This window comes from Physcomitrium patens, chromosome 3, assembly GCF_059467195.1.
Source record: "Physcomitrium patens ecotype Gransden chromosome 3, ASM5946719v1, whole genome shotgun sequence".
NCBI lineage: Eukaryota > Viridiplantae > Streptophyta > Bryopsida > Funariales > Funariaceae > Physcomitrium > Physcomitrium patens.
The window spans coordinates 3922306-3941985 of NC_143412.1; the positions used below are offsets into that span (position 1 = coordinate 3922306).

The window sequence follows — 19680 nt, forward strand, 5'->3', positions numbered from 1 at the left end:
TAATCTCAAAGAAAAATAATAAATAATCCTAAAGAAATATTAAAAAGAGAAATCCTAAATAAATCCTAATCAAATCTTAATTTAATCCTACTTGAAATCCTAATGAATCTTAATCAAATCCTAAATCAAATCTTAATTTAAATCCTAATGAAATCCTAAATCTTAAATCAATTCTAATAAATCCTAATCAAATCCTAATCAAATCCTAATCAAATCCTAGAAAAATCTTAGACAAATTCTAATAAAATCTAAATCAAATTCCAATCAAATCTTAGTCAAATCTTAGTCAAATCCTAATTAAATTCTAATCAAATCTTAATCAAATTCTAATCAAATCTTAGTCAAATCTTAATTAAATTCAAATAAAATCCTAAATCTTAATCGAATCATAATCAAATCTTAGATCATAAATCAATCCTAATAAATCCTTAATCAACTCCTAAATCTTAAATAATTCTTGATAAAGTTTGTAGCAGATTAAAAATTCAGTAACTAATGATTGAAACATTGATTTTGACTCAAAATTTGCATACCTTGCAACAACTAAGTAAGCAACAAGAGCAAAAAATTTGAAGAAGATTGCACATACCAATAGCAAGAAAAGCTCTCAAAACTTCTAGGTAATTGGCTGCCTTTCTTTTTTGACTTGAACATTGATCTTTCAATATAAATTTCTCCTTGTTGAACCATTCAATTCCTCTATAATTTAGATTTTGTATAGATATTCTAGTCTAAATTGCTCTCACCAATTTTTGCTTCAATCGAATTAGTAGATATTATGAGATCATGAAATCCTTTATTGATCCTAAATCTCAATTATTCAAGACCATAACCCACAAAAATCCTCATATTCTTCAATCTAATTGATCAATTGACCTTAAATTTTTCTCTTACATTTATAATAAGGATAACAACAAACTATCCAATTTTCATTTATAAACACACTATAAAATTCACAAAATCCTAAAATCTATAATCTTATTTTTATTTCTCAAAATCTAAATCCACAAAAAATATCATTAACATTTAAAATCTCTCAAAATCTCAATATTAATCTAAATGACATAAAAATAATACTTAAAAAATCTCTCTTAAAGTTTGCATTCAAAATCTAATTTCTATTTTATAAAAAAACCTTAAAATTACTATAGATATATAATTTTATGTCTTGGGATTTGATTTTGATTCAAGTTTACTATTGATCCTCTCCAAATATCAAATTTTAGTAATTTGAGGTAATTTTTGCTTTAACCTATATTTAATTCTCTTCTAAATATGTCTATATCAATTTCTTATCTCATTTACATTGATTTGGTTCAAATATGCTTCTAGAAAGTTAATAAAAGACTCTTCTATAAATGAAAATATTAAGACTAATTATTTACTATCTTTCTATCATTTATTCTTATTTTTTTATTACATCTTTCAATTAGGTTCTCTTATAATAACATCCATATTTTAATTTTTTATATAATTGTGTTATTACATGACAATATGAAGAACAAGGAATAGAAATGAGGGGGGTTGGGATGAAGGATGAGAACTATAAGAATGAAGGGAGTGGAGACTAAGAATGAGGACGTGGAGGTGAGAGTTATGATTGTAATGGTGGTTTCTAGAGATGATCTATTTTTCTAATCATGGTTATAATAGGGTAGATCAATTTAATAAAAATGTGGATCTATTTAATATTTTTCTTTATATATATATATATATATATATATATATATATAATCTTTAATAAATAATAAGATTACATTGTTTATTCTAAGAAACTCTTTAGGACTAGAAATATTTATCTATTTTTTAAAAATAGAATTAATTATAATTAAATCTATTTAATAATTTATTCTTTTTATTAATATTTAATATATTATTCTATTAATTGTAGAAGGTGATCAAAATAAAATAAGTAGGACTTATGATAAGTTTTATTCATTAAAAGATTATTTTTTAACAATAAAAAATATTTATTTCTGAAACATTATTTCTATCTTGAATATTTTTTAAAATTACAAAATATTAATTCTTATTAGATAATAAAAAAAAGTTATATCTATAGCCAAATTAGATGATTATCATATTAGTATAAATTATCTTTTTAAAGAGTGTATATATATATATATATATATATATATATATATTATTTGATAATTCTCATGTAGTATTATTTTTATTAGCTAAAAATTAGAACCTTAAAAACTTTACTTTTAAATAAAATATCTTCTATTCTAAAGATTCATAAGTCAGTAGTTTAATAAAAAAAAAAAAAAAAAAAAAAAAACATGCACAAGGATTACATACAATAAAACTTTTTGCAATAAAATTATAAATTCTGATTTTTTTTTGTGAAATTTTTTATCATTTATTTATTTTCTAAATATAAATAATCTAAATGTATATCTATTGAAGAATATATATAAGAAGATTAAAGAATTTTTGTAAGACTTTAATGAAAGATTTATAAAATAAATTGTACTATATTTTTTTTTAAAGTATTAAAGAGATGGTTTTTTAAAAAAAAATATTCAAAATAAAAAACAAATATATAAAAAAGAAATATTTAAAATAGAAATTAGTTTATACTCTGATTTTTTTATTCAAAAATCTTTCAATCCAAATAATGTAGAAAAGAAGTTTTTTATATTATATTAAAAGATTTTTGGTTGATTTCATCTTACGATAGTTAGTTAAATACTGATTAGTGGTTATATTTTGTAAACTATTATCAAAGTTTTTTTACGGTTCTTTGAAAAAGAAGTGACAAGAAAATCTTAAGAAATTTAAAACTAATGACCTTGATAAATACAACTTAAAAAATAATTATATTAAATTTTATTTATATTATATTAATGTAATATAAAAAATAGAATTTCAACAAATTTTATATAAAAATTCTTCAATTATAAAATAATTAAATTAATATATTAAAAAATTATATACTAAAATTATTTTAAAAGGCTAAATTAATACTTATAAAGATAATTTATTCTAACCTAAACATCTACTTCTTTATAAAGGTTTACTTTTGATGGTATTCTTTTTATATAAAAAATCATCTTTTGAATTAGTATCTAAAATAATTTCTTTCATTATTTGAAAAACATATTAAACTTAAGCATCTCTATACAATAATAGTGGTCAAAGATGTGAAATTTCTAAATTTATTTAGCAATATTTTTAAGATTTAGTACCTTTTTCTTATAAAAAAAAGTAAAAAAAAATTTACAATTTATACTATAGAATTTGTAAATATGCAGCCAAATTTGATTGTGGTATAAATACGAATTGATGTAGATTAAAGAATAATGTAGAAGATGTGAGGTCACCTAATTCACTTAGCAATAATTCCAAGTTTAAATATAAACTTATATTTTAGAAAGTCTAAGATGTTAGGTTGCTCAATTCATTTGACAATAATTTCAAGCTTAAGAACTTTGTTATATTAAGATTTTTTATTAACGTTGATTATGATTTTATTTTTTTTAATTAATTAAATTAAGTCTTTTTAAAAAAATTATATTCTCGATTTTATTTGATAACACAATGAAGTTTAGATATCTTATTAAATCAAATTTTAATAGTATAGAAATTTTAAAGAATAAGTTTAGAAATTTTTCTATAAAAGAATAATTTTTCAATTTCAAGACATTTAAGTTCTTAAATTATTTCTAAACATCTTTTTTGCATCACATGGACAATGCCTTATCTATTATTGCCTCTTCAAAGTTGTGTATACATGATATGTCTAGTAGAAAATATTTTAATTTAAGATTTTTTTATTAATAAAAAAATATTCTTAATATATTTTTAAATATTTTATGTAGAAATAATAATATTAAAACTTAAAAATTAAAGTGATACAATAGTAGTATGCTTAATATTAATATATAAATTTAATTTTAATATAATATTAAAATTATGAAATAACAACTTTACAATATCATATATCTAAAAAAAACATACTAATATTTAGATGATATAAAAAGAATCTAATCTTAAATTTTTAAGTTATTTCTATTATTAATAATTTTATATATGATATTTAGATAATAATTAAGTAAATTACTTAATTTGATAATCTAAGAAATGAATATATATTCAAGTTCTACATTTGTAAGTATTTATATTCTATTTCATTTTCAATAAGCTTTCTATCTATGTCTTCTAGTTGATCATGTGATCTTAAAATTTCATTTTTTTTTCTTTTACCTAGGATTGGTATTTCAATTAATCTAACATAAATTCCATATTTTTTTTCAATGTATCTTTTTTACCACTGCCCCATATTTGCAATGCTTTTTCTTAGGATATGCCTTCTAGATTCATATCATTAAAAAAGAAACAATTTGTTTTCAAAAATATATTCTTTTCTTTTATTTTTAAATTATTAAAGCTTATTTTTAATATATTCTAAATCTTAAAGATACACACACACACACACACACACACTTACATATATATATATATATATATATATCTGCATCCAAATATCTAAATTTTTTTTAATCTTTATAAAGCTTATTTTTTATATCTCAAATTTGTTTTTATTTTTTCTTTTAAAAATGCTCTTATAACTTTTAGACTCAATGGTAGGCTATTGTAAGTTCTTATAATTTTTTTACCAACCTTAACAAGTTTATGACACATAAATTTTTGGAACCCAAAAAAATAAGTTATAAATAGCTTCAAACTTATATCTTTATCTAATTCCTTAAGATTTGTTTTTTATTTTTTTCCACTAAAATAATTTATTGCTCATAAATCTTAAATTGTAATTAATGTGCTACCATTACTAATAGAAATAGCATCTACAAAAAGAATTTTTTAAATTTGACTTTGATTCTTCACATTAACAAAGACTGAAATAATTTTGTTTGTATTTAAGATTTTAATTTTAATTTTTTAATTTTTTTAACTTTCTTTAAATTCTTTTCTTTTGATTTTGACTTTAAATTATATAAATATATTGAAAAAAACTTTTTAGCCATTATTTATTGAAGAAAAAGTACTTTGAAGTTACAACACTTAGCATTAGCAAGGTTGCACACAAAAGGGAGTATGGAGTAAGATAACTCTTACTTCATACACTTGTTACTTATAGGTGGTGATTGCCAACCAACAAGGCAACTTTCATCAACATTACATCCATTTCTACTTCATTCAAGTAAACCCTTGATTCTTTCTTGACCTAGCCGCCACCTACAAACCTTAGCCAACATCTACAAATCCTAGAAGCCACCTTAATAACTTTGTTATACTCTTTGCTACCTTTTGATCACTAACAACTTATCTAAGGTAATACCTTTTACTAAGTGACTTACTTCAACACTCCCACTTTTCTATTGGTCAAAGGGCTTTCAATCCTAATGCCTTTGTTAATATGTGGTGTCTATCCTTTACTAATGTCTTTGTCAACAAATCAGCAAGTATGTCTTCTTTTGCACATTATTTCATATCAATCACTCCCATTTCAATCTTCTCTCTTATGAAGTGATGTTGAATGTGAATATGTTTTGTCCTTGAATGATGCTTGGGATTCTTTGCAATTGTAAGACATTGTTGATTGTTATACTCCATTAGAGTTGCTTCTATTTGCATATCTCCAATGTCCTCCAAAAGTTGTCTTAGCCATATTGCCCAAGGCTTGTTGTCATGTACTCTACTTCCATTGTTGACCTTGCAATTGTTGGTTGTCTCTTGAATTCCATGATATAGCTCTCACTCCAACAAAGAACACATATCCCATTGTTGATCTTCTATCATTTGCATCTCCAACCCAATCCGCATCACAATAACCATGCAAAATAATGTTATCACCTCCAAGGCATAATTTGAAATTCAAAGTGCCTTTTAAGTACCTCATGATTCTTTTGATGGTTGCCCAATGGATTGGTCCAGCCTTTGTCATGTGTTGGCTCACAACACTCACTGCATATGCAAGATCCACCCTTAAGCCAACCATTGCATACATTAGTGAACCCATTGCTGCCTTGTATGGAATTCTTTGCATTTGACCTTCAACTTTAGCAAATTCTTCATCCATTGTCGTATTACGTGCTATCTTGCTTGAGAACGCACCGAGCGTCTAGCTGTGGAAGATAAAACAATGTTTTGCAAGTACTCGGGTAAGCTAGTAGGTTTCAACCATCTAAATACAAATATTTTGGATTTCAATGTAAAAGCTTAATCCCAATACAAACAGCTTAGAAATACTATTTTTAATAACTTCAAGATATTATAAGTACAAAGTCTTTTGTTATTTGTTAGTTTTTATTTTATTTTATTTTATTATTTTATTATTTTATTTTATTTTATTTTATTTTTAACTCTAACTCTAGACAACGAGCTTCAGTAATCTGTAATTCTCAATCTGACTGTCCGATTGTTGTAAATTTCTACCACTAGTGTCTTTGCAAGCCTTCCAAATGCTCAAGAAGTTTCAATCCAATCTAACTTACAAGTTGCAAGAAAACACCATTAACCCACACTAATGTATCTTGATCGCCGCCTAGAAGTCTTCGACTTACCACGCCAAAAGTCACCTTATTCCAACTGGTAGATCTCCAAATATTACAGAAATCCTAAACAACCTCAATCTGCTAACTTCCGATACCTCTTTACACTAATGGTCAAATATCCTCTACCTATTCCATCAGATTAGCACAACTTTTTGCATGCACTCGGCATACTCAACCCTCTAGACACCTCTAAATTTCAACCGCAAAGGTTTTTCCAATTTCACAAAACAGTCAAGAATATCAGCCTTAACTTTATTGCAAAAAACCCAATTCACCAATACAAACACTGACTTTCAACAACGATTGCAAAAGTCCTCCCAAACCCGATGAACCCAATTCTGTTGAATTATGCAATTCGAAAAAATAGGACACATTTGCCACTGCAATGAAAGCTTGTGATATCGTCCCTCAACGATTATTCCATGTTAGAGGCATAAATGAAATGAATGCTAAAAAAATGATATCGACTGCATAGAGGTAGAAATTCTGCTTAGCATTTGCTGAAATATATTTACGACGCTATGATTCTGTGCGTCCGAGCTTTCTTCATCTCATAACTCTCTGAATTTGCCGAAGTCGTTTGTTCTTGGCAACTCTGGTGTACCGCAACGGCTGATATGATAAAGAACAAGTTGTTTATCTCCTTGGAAGCTCCTGTGAAGGGCCAAGCCGGTTGGCGAGAGAAAGTTTGAATAGATTTGAAGCACGATGAATCCTGTAACAGTGGAAGTTACAATGATGCCCGAGAAGTTCACCACTATCTGATTCTCTCCTCACATTTACCACTTGCTCTGCTCAAATCCTGGCAGAACTTTACCATCGACAACTCCTTAACATGGCTCTGAAGAACCAGGATTTGAATACGACCATCGCCCGAATTTTAGTTTCCTATTCGAATGTTCCGATCAAGAAAAGAAATCACGATATCTATGACTGCACGAGTTCGACGTACAATTTCAGACACGCGTGACCTACATACAGGTTTGCCTACATCCCCCTTCAAACTTCAGTAACATCAATGTTCAACACTCATTCTTCTTTCAAATTATCCCTGCGACTTATGTAGTAACCAATTCTGTGATCAACGAATTGGTTTTCGTAAGAGGTGCTGCTCTCCACTTCCACGGCGACTCCCACGTCGTATTGAAAAATCAACCTCGTCTTGGGAAGCATCGAAGATTCGAAGCCACAGAGGACAGCCACACTGCAAGTCAATAGTACAGCCAGCAACAAGGTTTGTCTTATGGACCGCATTGTGCGTGGTCTGTGTCTTGGCAGCAAATTTGAAATACCCCTGCGCAAAATATATTTTGAAAAAAAGGCCAAGACGTGCACAGTAATTAGTGATACTTAGTAATTTCGTGTGTCAGAATAAAGAATTTATTATATAAATTGAGATTATGATACTTTAAAGCGCTTAATGAAGTATCATGAAATCTCGTCCAGTGCTCCAGATTTTCAAGTGGGTTTAATTTTAATTTTAATTGTTCATTTTAATTTAGTGTGGAAACTAATGCTTCATTGTAATGAAAATTAATGACACCTGGACTTCAATTCTTTCAAAATACATTGTTGGATGATCTTACAAGAATAGAATGTAATCCAAATAAAAAAATAAAAATAAAAAAAACAAACCAAACCAAACCAAACCAAACATTTGAATGCAAGAACGTATGATATACTGAAGTTGCGATTTTCAATAACCGAGCTTTGTAAAATTTGATTTGATTTTTATTTTTAAAGTCGTGTGTTACTCCTATAATGTATTACTCCTAAACTGTTATAAACTGTTTAACTGTTATTGTGTAGTCAATTTCTATCTACAACACAAAGGTTTGTTGAACAACTTCGTCAAATATTTACAAGTTCATTATATTGCACGTATAAACAAATCTCAAATCAATAATTTTCTAAAAAAATAAAAAATAAAAAATAAAAACAAAAAAAACCAAACAAATTGTGCAGATAAAGAATGAAGCAATATTTACATATTGACAAAATGCTACCCACATAATAGTTAATTTATTTTTTGGTATAACTTAAGTTTTTACTATTATAATCAATAAAAATTAAAAAAAATAAAATGTTTAACTCATACCTACAATGATTTGGTAAAACAATTGAGAGTTTGCATAAAATGTATCAAATGCCAGTATAGATTGTCACATAAAAAGTCAAAAAATAGAAAAAATAATAAGATTTATTTAAAAAATCAATGTATTCTTTACATATTATATATATATATATATATATATATATATGTATATACACACACACACATCTGCACTGGAGGCTCTTTCCTTGCCATGAGAGGTATTAATAAGTGAGTTATTGTTAGACTTCACATTATTAAAATGTTTATTACGTCTACTAATAAAATCATTCACATGTAATGAATAATTATCTTTTTGGTCTTAAATCTGTATTCAAAACACACATTGATTTGTTCTATCCAATGCTATATGTAGTTGTTTTTGTTCTGTTTTGTTTTTCTCTATATATATATTTACTAATTCTACTTCTATTACATAGTTATACAATTAAAAGAGATGATCGAGTTTTGTTGCTTCATAACAGTCAAAGTTAATATTTTTTATATAGTACAATTGTAAAATATTTCAATAAAAGAAAAACAATGTGTGAAAATAAAACATGTCCTGGAACATGCCACCCTAACTTCACAAATGGTCTGACATTATTCATTGGTGTAGGCATATTCCCATAATAAAGAATTATAAAATAACACAAGTCTTGTAATAAATATTACAAAAGCTATTTAAAAGTTTTTTTTTTTCTCCTCTTCGTCAACTTGCAAAATCTTTTTGATGCCATTCATTTTTGCATGTAATTTTGTAATGCCTCCATAATATGTTTTATCAAATCCATTACACGAAATATTTTATGTTACCAAAAGTCAGTCCAATTTTATTTTTAAGAATAAGTACTAATTTGGAATACAAAATAACAAATTTATGTTCAAGACTTAATTAAAATGTCCATTGTAAATGTTTGTTTGCAACATAAATAGAATTTAAATGAGCATATATATATATATATATATATATATATATATCTCTTTCTCTCTCTCTCTCTCTCTCTCTCTCTATATATATATATATATATATATATATATATTATCTTTTTACTAAAACAAATTAAACTCATATCAAATGGATTTAGTTAAGATAGTATATAGTGGCATTACATTAAAATAACATCTATAATATAGTAGAATTTAGAAAATTCAGAATAATGATTCCTTTACATTATACAGCATACAATGAATAAACTTAGTATTGCGACTTTGTAAAGAATCTCTTTTCAAGGACATTCTTGTTTTTGAAGGAGCCAAAGAAGTTATCAATTCTAATTCATGGGCCTTGCATGAAATTGTATTTGAATTTTCCACCTCTTTTTTGTTTATTGAGAAAATATAGTGTATAGTTCCAATTACCTCTACCAATTCATCCAGCTTCAATAGTTATGATTTTTTGGTTTTTGATTTTTATTTCAATCATATATATATATATATATATATATATATATATAACTTTAGATTTTGTAGTGATTAAAAAAATCAAAAAAATATCAGTGATAGATTATTCAAAGATGAATTTATTAAATGATGAATGTTTTAAATATTTTATTGTAAAATTCTATAAATTGAAAACTTATATAAATAAATATATATAATATTTTTCTTAGTAATAATTAAAAGTTTGAAAATAAGACTAAAGAATCTTACACTAAGATTTATTTATTATTTTATTTATTTACATATTAATCTTATAGTTTTATTTTTATTTGTATTCTTTGATGATTATGAATTTGATTAAATAATGTCCAAGATATGAGCATTTGGAGTTTTAAAAAGACATTGTGTAGAATATGCTTTTGTATTAAAGATCTCATAATAAGAAAAATAATTTTTATTATTAAGATGTATTTTTAAAACACAATTTTATTTTTTAAAAACATTACTATCTTAATAAATAAATACATATTATATATGTAGGTTGCTGCTAATGCTACTACTATTATTGCTATTGCTACAATAAATTGCCATCTACGACATTTCACAATAGTTTTTGGCACTCATATTATAATTTTATATTTTATATATTTTATATTTTTTTAAATTAAATTTTCAATTAAAATTTTAAAATAAAAAATATTAAAAATATTAAAAAAAATTGATTGAAATTGAAACAAGTAAGAAAATATGTGGAGTGGATGGTAGGTTGTAGATGTAATAGCAAAAACTTTGGTAACTTTGGCAATACCATCTATCTATCTATCTATCTATCTATATATATATATAGAACCCTAAGACTTATATTATAGCAAAGTAGATTAAATGTTAAAAGATTCAATATATAAAAATAAAATTTTAAAAATAAATAATGACTAAACTTTATAATTTATAATTTTTTTTATTTTAAAATATATATACTAAGTTATTTTTAGAAATTAAAAATATCTATATTATATTATTTAAATTCATAGATTTTTTTAATGATTAATAAGAAATATATATATATATATATATATATATATATATATCTCTTTGTCTAAATCTTAATCTATTTTGTATTTATTATAATAACTTCTATGATTACATTAATATGATACAAAATTCTCATATTGACTATCATTTTCTTAAAAAAAATAAAAAAAATAATGTATAATCATTAGAAAAACAAAATCAACAAATAAATGAATGTAAAAAAGAAATAAAATACCAAAATTATTTTTTGTTTTAAATTAAATTTGTTTTGAGTGATTTTTTTTATTAATATATTTTTATTGCATTTAAAGTTATAACTCAAAAATATTGAAATATAGTTGTATTAGAGCTAGTGAACTATTTGGCTTTTAATCTATGAATCAAATTATATACTTAACAAAAAAATAGTTCATAATATATGGAATTTTTTTAACAGTTAAAATCAATTTCTATGTTCATTAAATGATTATATCTTTAGATTATATACAAGATATTGCTAATACCACTGCAATTTTATCTATTATTACTACAACCCACCATTCATTTAACATTTTTTTTAAAAAAATATTCTAATAAATGGATCTATAAATATTTTATACATTATTATATTTATTATTAAATTATATTGGTTAAAAATTTAAAGATATGTAAAAAAACTAAAATAATATGTTGAGTAAATAATAAGTTGTTGTGGCAATGATTAAAACTATGATAACAAATATTATGTATCTATGTGTGTGTGTGTATATATATATATATATATATATACATACATATACATATTTATTTGTGAATCCTATAATAGAAACAAGATCCTAAATTACGTAGACATCATAAACAAAAACATGAATTCTATAATATTGAACATATGGTTAATTTTTATTTTTCAAAAATTTTAAACCACATGTATTGAAAATGATTACATGTATTTTCTGATTTTTCTTGGAGGAAGCAAGAGTAAAATGTTTTGATATCAAATCTTACATAATATATTCGTCATTGCAAATAAAATTTAATAATGCATAAAAAGAAACAAAAAAATTATAACTAAAAATAATCAAATGCTAAAAGAATAAATTCATAAATAATGATACATATACACATTGGTGCATACATTGGTGTATGAAAGAATGAGAGCATGTCAATTGCACAAAGAAAAGTATATGAATATAATATTAAAATTTTGGTGTAAAATTGTCAAAATAGAATGAAACATAATAACAAGTATGAACAAAGATTTTTTTTTTTTTTTTTTAAATCTAAGTATTTTTATTTCAAATTGTCATAAATTAATTTTATTAAAACAACTTTGAAACCAAGACAAACCAAACAATATTTTGGTATTGTATTATGTATATTCTTGCTTGAAAATACACTAGGTACCTAGCTGTGGAAGGTAAGTAGAAATGCAACAATAATCCTACCAAATCTAATAAAGTCTTATTAAACTTTAGATAATCCTTAATAACTCTTATTAGACTTTAACCAATCCAAGAAAATTTAAAAGAAGTTACAAAAGAAACATAAAGAAGTCATAAATTACTCTCAAAGAAATATAATAAAGAAATCCTATAAAAATATAAAAATAAAATCTTGAAGAGATAATAATAATCTTAAAAAATATTAGAAATAGAAATTTTTAAAGAAATAATAAATAATTCTTTAAAAACTATAAATAGAATTCTTTAATAGTTTCTAAATAAACTTTTATCCAATCTTAATTTAATCCTTCATGAACCTTAACCAAATCTTATATCAAACCTTAATGAAATCCTAATGAAATCCTAAACCTTAACCAAATCCAAAATTCTGGATCAATTCTAATGAAATCTAAAATCATAAACAAATCCTAATTAAATCTCAAGAGAATCCTAAGTACATCTTAGTTAATTACTATAGTTATTTGAAACTTCAATAAATATTAATTGAACCATTAATCTTAACTAAAATTTTATCCAGACTTCAATCAATAAGCAATTATAAAGCACACAAAATTTGAAAAGAATTGGACTTACCAATTGTAAGAAAAGCTCCCCAAATCTCTTCTTTGTTAGCCAACCTCCTTTTCCATCTTGAATGTTGATCTTTCAACAAAGATTTCTCCTCATAGAACTATTCAATTACTCCAAAATTTGAATTATGTATAGATATTAAAGTCTAAATTGCTCTCACTAATTTTTGCTTCATTCAAACTAGCAAATTTTGTCATTTTGCCAGATCTCTCTGTGATCTTAAATTTTAATTATTCAAGACCATAATCCACAAAAACTCTTATAATCTTCAATCTATCTGTTTGATTGATCTCAAATTTTTCATACACATTTAAAACAAGCACAATGACAAAACTTCAAATTTTTTACTCATAAATATGTTACAAAACTCACAATATCCTCAAATTTGTAAACTTGTGTTTATTTCTCAAAATCTAAATCCCCCTAATATATTATTAACTTTGAAAATCCCTCAAATCATCAATGTTAATCCAAATGACATGATACTAACTCTCAAAAATCTCTTCTCAAGTTTGCTCCCTAATCTAGCTCTTTGATTGACAAAAGAATCCCAAAGTCGCCATAGGAGTGTAGTTTTGTTCCTCATGGTCTGATTTTGATCCATATTTATAACAAATCATCTCTAAGTATCAATTTTTGGTAATTTGAGGTAATTTTTGCTTAAAATTTTTGTTAACTCTCTCTTAAAGATGTTTATATTATTTACTTTGATTTGATGCATTTATGTCCTTGCAAAATAAATAGAAGTCTCTTCTATAAAATGCAACATTAAGACTATATGTTTTTGCTACCTTTCTATCATTTATCTTTGTTTTTTTTAATTTTTTTTAATTTTTTTATTATATCTTTCTACTAGGCTCTTCTATAATAACATCCATATTTTTATTTTTCACCATATGTAGTGTTACCACACAACATCAGTACCAAGATATATTTCATGATGATGTTGAAACTTTTTTGTAAGGTCTTCCAAAAAAAATATTATTATTGTAATTGCCCACAACTTCAACATAGTAAACCGCAAAATCATGATATGCAATTGCTATGAGAGTAGCTTTTCTTTTAGTGTATATATATATATATATATATATAACCAAACCATAAGATCAAAATCCATTTTATTATATTTCATGTTATTCATTCAAACTGTTACAGTGATTGTGAGTTGCTTAATTGACCACATTCCCACAGCAACACAAACACAAATCAAGTTAACACACATTAATGTCCAAGTTAGCACACTAATTGTTTGCAACCCTAAAAAACTGCATGATATTTATTCCAACACCGTTTAGAAAAGACCTTGAAACAAACCCGGAACCGCTGTAACGATACCGGGGGGCAAAGAGGTGAAAAGAAAGCAAAATTCGCGGAAGGCAACTTTGTTACGTTTTTGTTTTAACTTTTGTTTACCGGGGGAAGGAGAACCGGTCGAGCCCGAGCCGGGACAAATCATGGTGGGGCTGCAAGCAGCAGCAGAGCCGGTCCCGTCGCGGGAGCATAGCCGAGGACGAGGCAAGGGCAAGCTAAGCAATGGCCATCATATTATATTTGCAAGTAAGCAGCGGCGGCGGCGTCCATGTCGGCGCGCGCTGGATTTGCTTCTCGTCCTTCTTTCCCTTCCCTTCGTGTTGATGTTGCTTTCTTTCACCCGTGTCCCCTCTCCCTTCAAGTATTTAGTCGCGATTAACATATTCTTCGTCTTCATCCCGCGCCACATCAACCTCCAGATCCCGCTCCCCTGTTAGGTCGCCCTAGGGTTTCTCGACCCCATCTCAAAGGAGCCTCGGTCGCACCGTCGGGGGAGTGTGTGTAGCTGTGGTCGAAGCCAGCTTCGGGCCATCAGGCGCTTCCCCTCTCGCCGCTGGTTTCTTAAGAATTTCTCTTCACAGCCCCTCACTATGTCGGACACCGGAGCCCCTGGCGGCGCTGCAGGTATGCGTCTGATGGATGGTTCTCTATGGATTTATGTGTGTGTGTCTGTGTTTTTTTTGCGATTCTGGCTTGGCCGGCTTTAGCTTTTCAGTGTGGAGAATAGTCTGTGTTTCTCCTGTATTCGTTTCTCAGTGCTTGTTCGTATTTCAAAAAACTACAGATTTGCGTTGCTTCTCTTTCCCCTTATGTTTAGTTGTCAGAATCGAGTTGTCCTTCTACGTTTAGGTTTCTTTGTCGTCCTTATATTGTTGGTGTGATGAACTAGATATGCACTTTTTCGCTCTGCATGTATCTTGGGAGTACCTTAGAGGAAGCAGACCTGAATAAAAACCGCGCTTTTTAGTTTTCTATTGTCATTGAAAACATATCAGTTATCTAAATCACTTGACAATGAATGTTGGCTTTTAATTAAAGCCAGCAAAATCACCGATGAATCAATCTCGGTGAGTGCGGACGACCTCGCCGGAGTGGCGAATGTCCAGAACGTTCTGAATGGGAACTCATCCGGATTCGTAGCGACACTCCCTGCTCAGGTCCAGGCTAGGGTGAAGGTCCTTCAAGAAATTCAGGTTGGCGCATGCCCTGGAATAAATATTCATTTAATGCATGAATGACACCATGAGATCATTGGTGCCAGTACCGCATGGCTACTTTTTGAGTGAGATTGAGTTCCCTCAGTACAATCCTCAGATCCTCCCATCTGCTTCGTGACATTTGACGACCTGATGCTTGTCTCTGTCTGTTCTCAGTCCGAGCATGATAAACTTGAAGCCAAATTTCACGAGGAGAGAGCTGCTCTTGAAGCTAAGTACCAGAAGTTGTATGAACCTCTGTATGCCAAGGTAAATGTCTTCAGTGGAAGTAAATTAGTCTTGTTAACTAGTTTGCGTTTTATCAGAAGTTCTTTGACGTTGGTACATTATACTCATAGTACTACTCTCTAGAAGTAGTGTTTGTTCAGTTGGCTTTTTGATAATCTGGTGTTTTACCCTAACTTCATTTCTGGCATATCAGAGATCGGATATCGTTAATGGTGTTGTAGATGTTGAGGCTCCCAAGGGTGAAGCTCCAGAAGCAACACCTGCTTCTGAGGAGGGAGCTGAAACAGGTGCTATGCTTACTTTGTTACCATCTTTTACTAGGTTAACGCATTGTCAGGAAATGTGACGAACTTCTGTGATTCGTCTTCCTCCCTTGTCTCTCACTACGACACAACTGGTTTGCAGTGAAAGGAGTACCAGAGTTCTGGCTCATGGCGATGAAGACGAACGACATAGTCAACATGCAGGTAATTTTATATTTTATACACATCCTGAATGGGTTTGTTGATGATGTTTGATGTGAGTCATGTGCTTCAGTTTCCTCTTAACTTGGGTGGAACTATCTTTCGGTGATAGATTACCGAACGCGATGAGGCCGCCCTGAAACACTTGAAGGATATTAAATCTAGCAATCTCGAGGAGAACAAGGGATTTAAACTTGACTTCTATTTTGAGGAGAATCCTTTTTTCAAAAACACCGTGGTAAGTATACTGTGCTCGCTTATTAAAATGAGCTTTGACTTACAATCTGTATTTTTTGAATTTAGATTTCAGTAGTTTAAATCTAGCCGGGAGAAATCCTTAACTACCCATCGTTTGTGCAGTTGAGCAAAACGTACCACATGCTTGACGACGATGAACCAATTTTGGAACGCGCAGTGGGGTGAGTCCCATCATCTACATATTATATAGAACTTCGATCGAGAGGGTTTGAACTGTATTTACGCCACCTTTGTGTAGGTTACCACGTTCGATAGTGAATTAATTCGTCCCTCACCTGAACCTGTCCGGATTCTCAGAACCGAGATCGAGTGGACTTCCGGGAAGAATCTGACTCAGAAGGTCATGAAGAAAAAGCCCAAGAAAGGAGCGAAGAATACTAAGCCAGTCACTAAAACTGAGCCGTGTGAGAGCTTCTTCAACTTTTTTAGCCCACCGCAAGTTCCTGAGGATGACGACATTGATCAAGACACCGCAGAGGCTCTACAAGATTCTATGGAGCAGGACTATGATATTGGGTATGTGCAGTGCTTGGAAGTCCGTGTGCAAGTAATGTCGAATCATTATAATGGAACACTCACGTTAATTTGCTGGAATACTCATGTGAACTCGTTCCGTATCGTTTCAGATCCACTATTAGGGATAAAATTATTCCTCATGCTGTATCATGGTTCACTGGAGACGCCCTTGAAGGCGAGTTTGAAGATGATGATGATGACGAGGAGGATGACGAAGACGTTGAGGATGAGGAAGATGATGAAGATGAGGAGGACGATGACGATGAGGACGAGGAAGAAGAGGTATCTACAGGCTTCCAATTGTCAATGAAATCTTTATTTTTCACTGTCCATTGCGCTGTCGCATTCCTAGTCGACTTTCATTTTTTGACAAGCTGAGTGGCAGAGAATGTCTACTGTGAAATCGAAACGATGTTGTGAATATATCTAGGTTGGGTCTCTATTGTTAAATTTCACTTCCTGACGCTCTGTTTTGTGGTGTTTGCAGACTGTGGCCCCCGTAAAGAAGGTAACTTGATAACGTCCACCTTCAATGAGATTGGATCTGTTCTGTATTAAATCGGCTCTTCAATTCACCCTATTCAGTTTCTCCACTTTAAAAGTTCTCCCCTCGTGTACTTAGTCTTCTATGTGATCAGGGTCGTGCACCAAAGGCAGCTGGTGGGAAGCAACAAGGTGATGAACCACCAGAATGCAAGCAGCAGTAATTTCAATCTGTTCTCAAATCGGCGCTTGTTTTCATTAAAACATGACTTATACACATCTCCTGTCTTTTCTTAAAAGCATACTGCTTTTATGTAGTCAAACGTAGGGAATGTTAACATTCACCTTCTGGAAGTTATCGCAGAAACAACTCAGTTCAAGTAGCATTGACTATTTATAGAGAACCTGTAACCACGTCTGAAATTTTAAATCACAACACATCCTTTGTCATTTCTTGCCACAATTGCTGTCCATTTTTTCTACTGGATTGTACAATGTGGGGTATAGTAAGTGCACTGTACAATCAAAATCATAATATATTTACTGATCAGAACACATGTCTACCCCTTAAATAATTCACCGCCTGAAACTGGGCAAAGGATATTCCTAAGATGTGAATCATTAAGCTAATTAATATCCAACTATTTATTACTTTTGTAAATGTGCTAATCTCCTACCTAATGGCCAGCATAGCATGGAGATAATTCGATCATTTTCTCACAGTGCCAAGTTTTGTTGATAAATTCAATGGTTGAACATTATTTCTGATCCATACAACAGTATGTCTTGATTCAGGAACCGACGGATCTAACAAATTTTTTGAACAAATACTTATTAGTTTGATAAATTCTATCTCCGTATTGTTGGTGTGGAGAATATTTGGAGAGTCACAAGATCTAACAAATTTTTTAAACAAATATTTATTAGTTTGATAAATTCTCTGTATTGTTGGTGTGGAGAATATTTGGAGAGTTACAAGAGGTGGAGAATATTTGGATTGTTACAAGAACAGTTAGAAGTAATGTGTACAAAAAAACACATATACATGTGAGAGGGAGTGTAGTGATGTGGTTATCTCACGTATATAAAGAAGGGGAAAAAAACAGTTTCTCTCCACTACATTCTAAACACTATAGCTATTGTATCCACTATAAACTACAATAAATATTATAGAGTGCTGGTTGTATTTAATGCTCTCAACACTCTTTACTTGTTATAATATTTTATATAACATAAAATTTGCATAGAATTATGATCTATACTTTTTTATAATCTTGCAAGATTAACACCTATTGCCTCAATAAAACCTTATCTAGAAAACTCTTATTGTATCCAAAGGCAAAACCATAGATGAAGGAAAAAGAGCACATCATTTTAAGAGTTTATTAACTTTCTTGCATATAAAAAGCAAGTTGCAGCATGCCAATGCCATAAATAAATCGACAATAGTTGCTTAAAAGGAGCACTTTGGTGAGGAGATCAACAAGGTTATTTGCAGATTCAATTTCTTGATCTTAAGTGTTTGATCAATAATCAAGTCATGGATATAACTAAAATACTTCGGATCAATATACTTTGTCTTCTTGCCTTTAATGAAACTAACTTGCATCTGTACATCACAAGCTTTATTGTCTTTATATAAGATAGTTGGAAAATCATCATATGAAAGTCCATAGGTTGTTTGAATAAGTTTATTAATTGATTACAATCAAATATATTCTTGAGATACTTCATGTAAAGTAATAATTTTTGCATGGTTGGATGAAGTTGTAGTTACAGTTTGTTTCACTGATTTCTATGATATTACAGCTCCATATCTTAAGAATACATAGCATATTTGAGATTTAGCTGTTGCAATATCAGATTTATATCCTACGTCAAAATATCCAACCAATTTTGGATCTGCATATTGTGTGTAGTATAATCCCAAATTTTTAGGGTTTTTTAAATAACATAATAAATATTTAATGTCATTTCAATGTTGTAGTCTTACAAGAACACTAACTGCAAATGCAATATCTGGTCTTATAGATGAGCTAAATATAAAAGTGCTTCAATTGCTACAAGGTATGGATATTGATCTTCTAATATTTCTTCCTCTTTCTTGCACAGTTTGTATGGATTATGACCATCATGACCACATCCAACTATTAGTGTTGACAA

The 19680-nt window shown here is 28.7% G+C and overlaps 1 protein-coding gene across 1 annotated transcript; it reads left to right on the forward strand.

Moving 5' to 3' along the window:
* Positions 1 to 14760: 14760 nt before the first annotated feature.
* Positions 14761 to 17980, forward strand: LOC112280406 (nucleosome assembly protein 1;2). The gene is made up of 11 exons (XM_024515867.3): positions 14761 to 14975; positions 15390 to 15544; positions 15725 to 15817; positions 15990 to 16083; positions 16202 to 16263; positions 16373 to 16498; positions 16621 to 16679; positions 16816 to 17034; positions 17145 to 17316; positions 17522 to 17542; positions 17673 to 17980. The coding sequence occupies exons 1-11, from the start codon at positions 14942 to 14944 to the stop codon at positions 17739 to 17741; spliced, it is 1104 nt and encodes a 367-aa protein (XP_024371635.1). The 5' UTR covers positions 14761 to 14941; the 3' UTR covers positions 17742 to 17980.
* The last annotated feature ends 1700 nt before the right edge of the window (positions 17981 to 19680 follow it).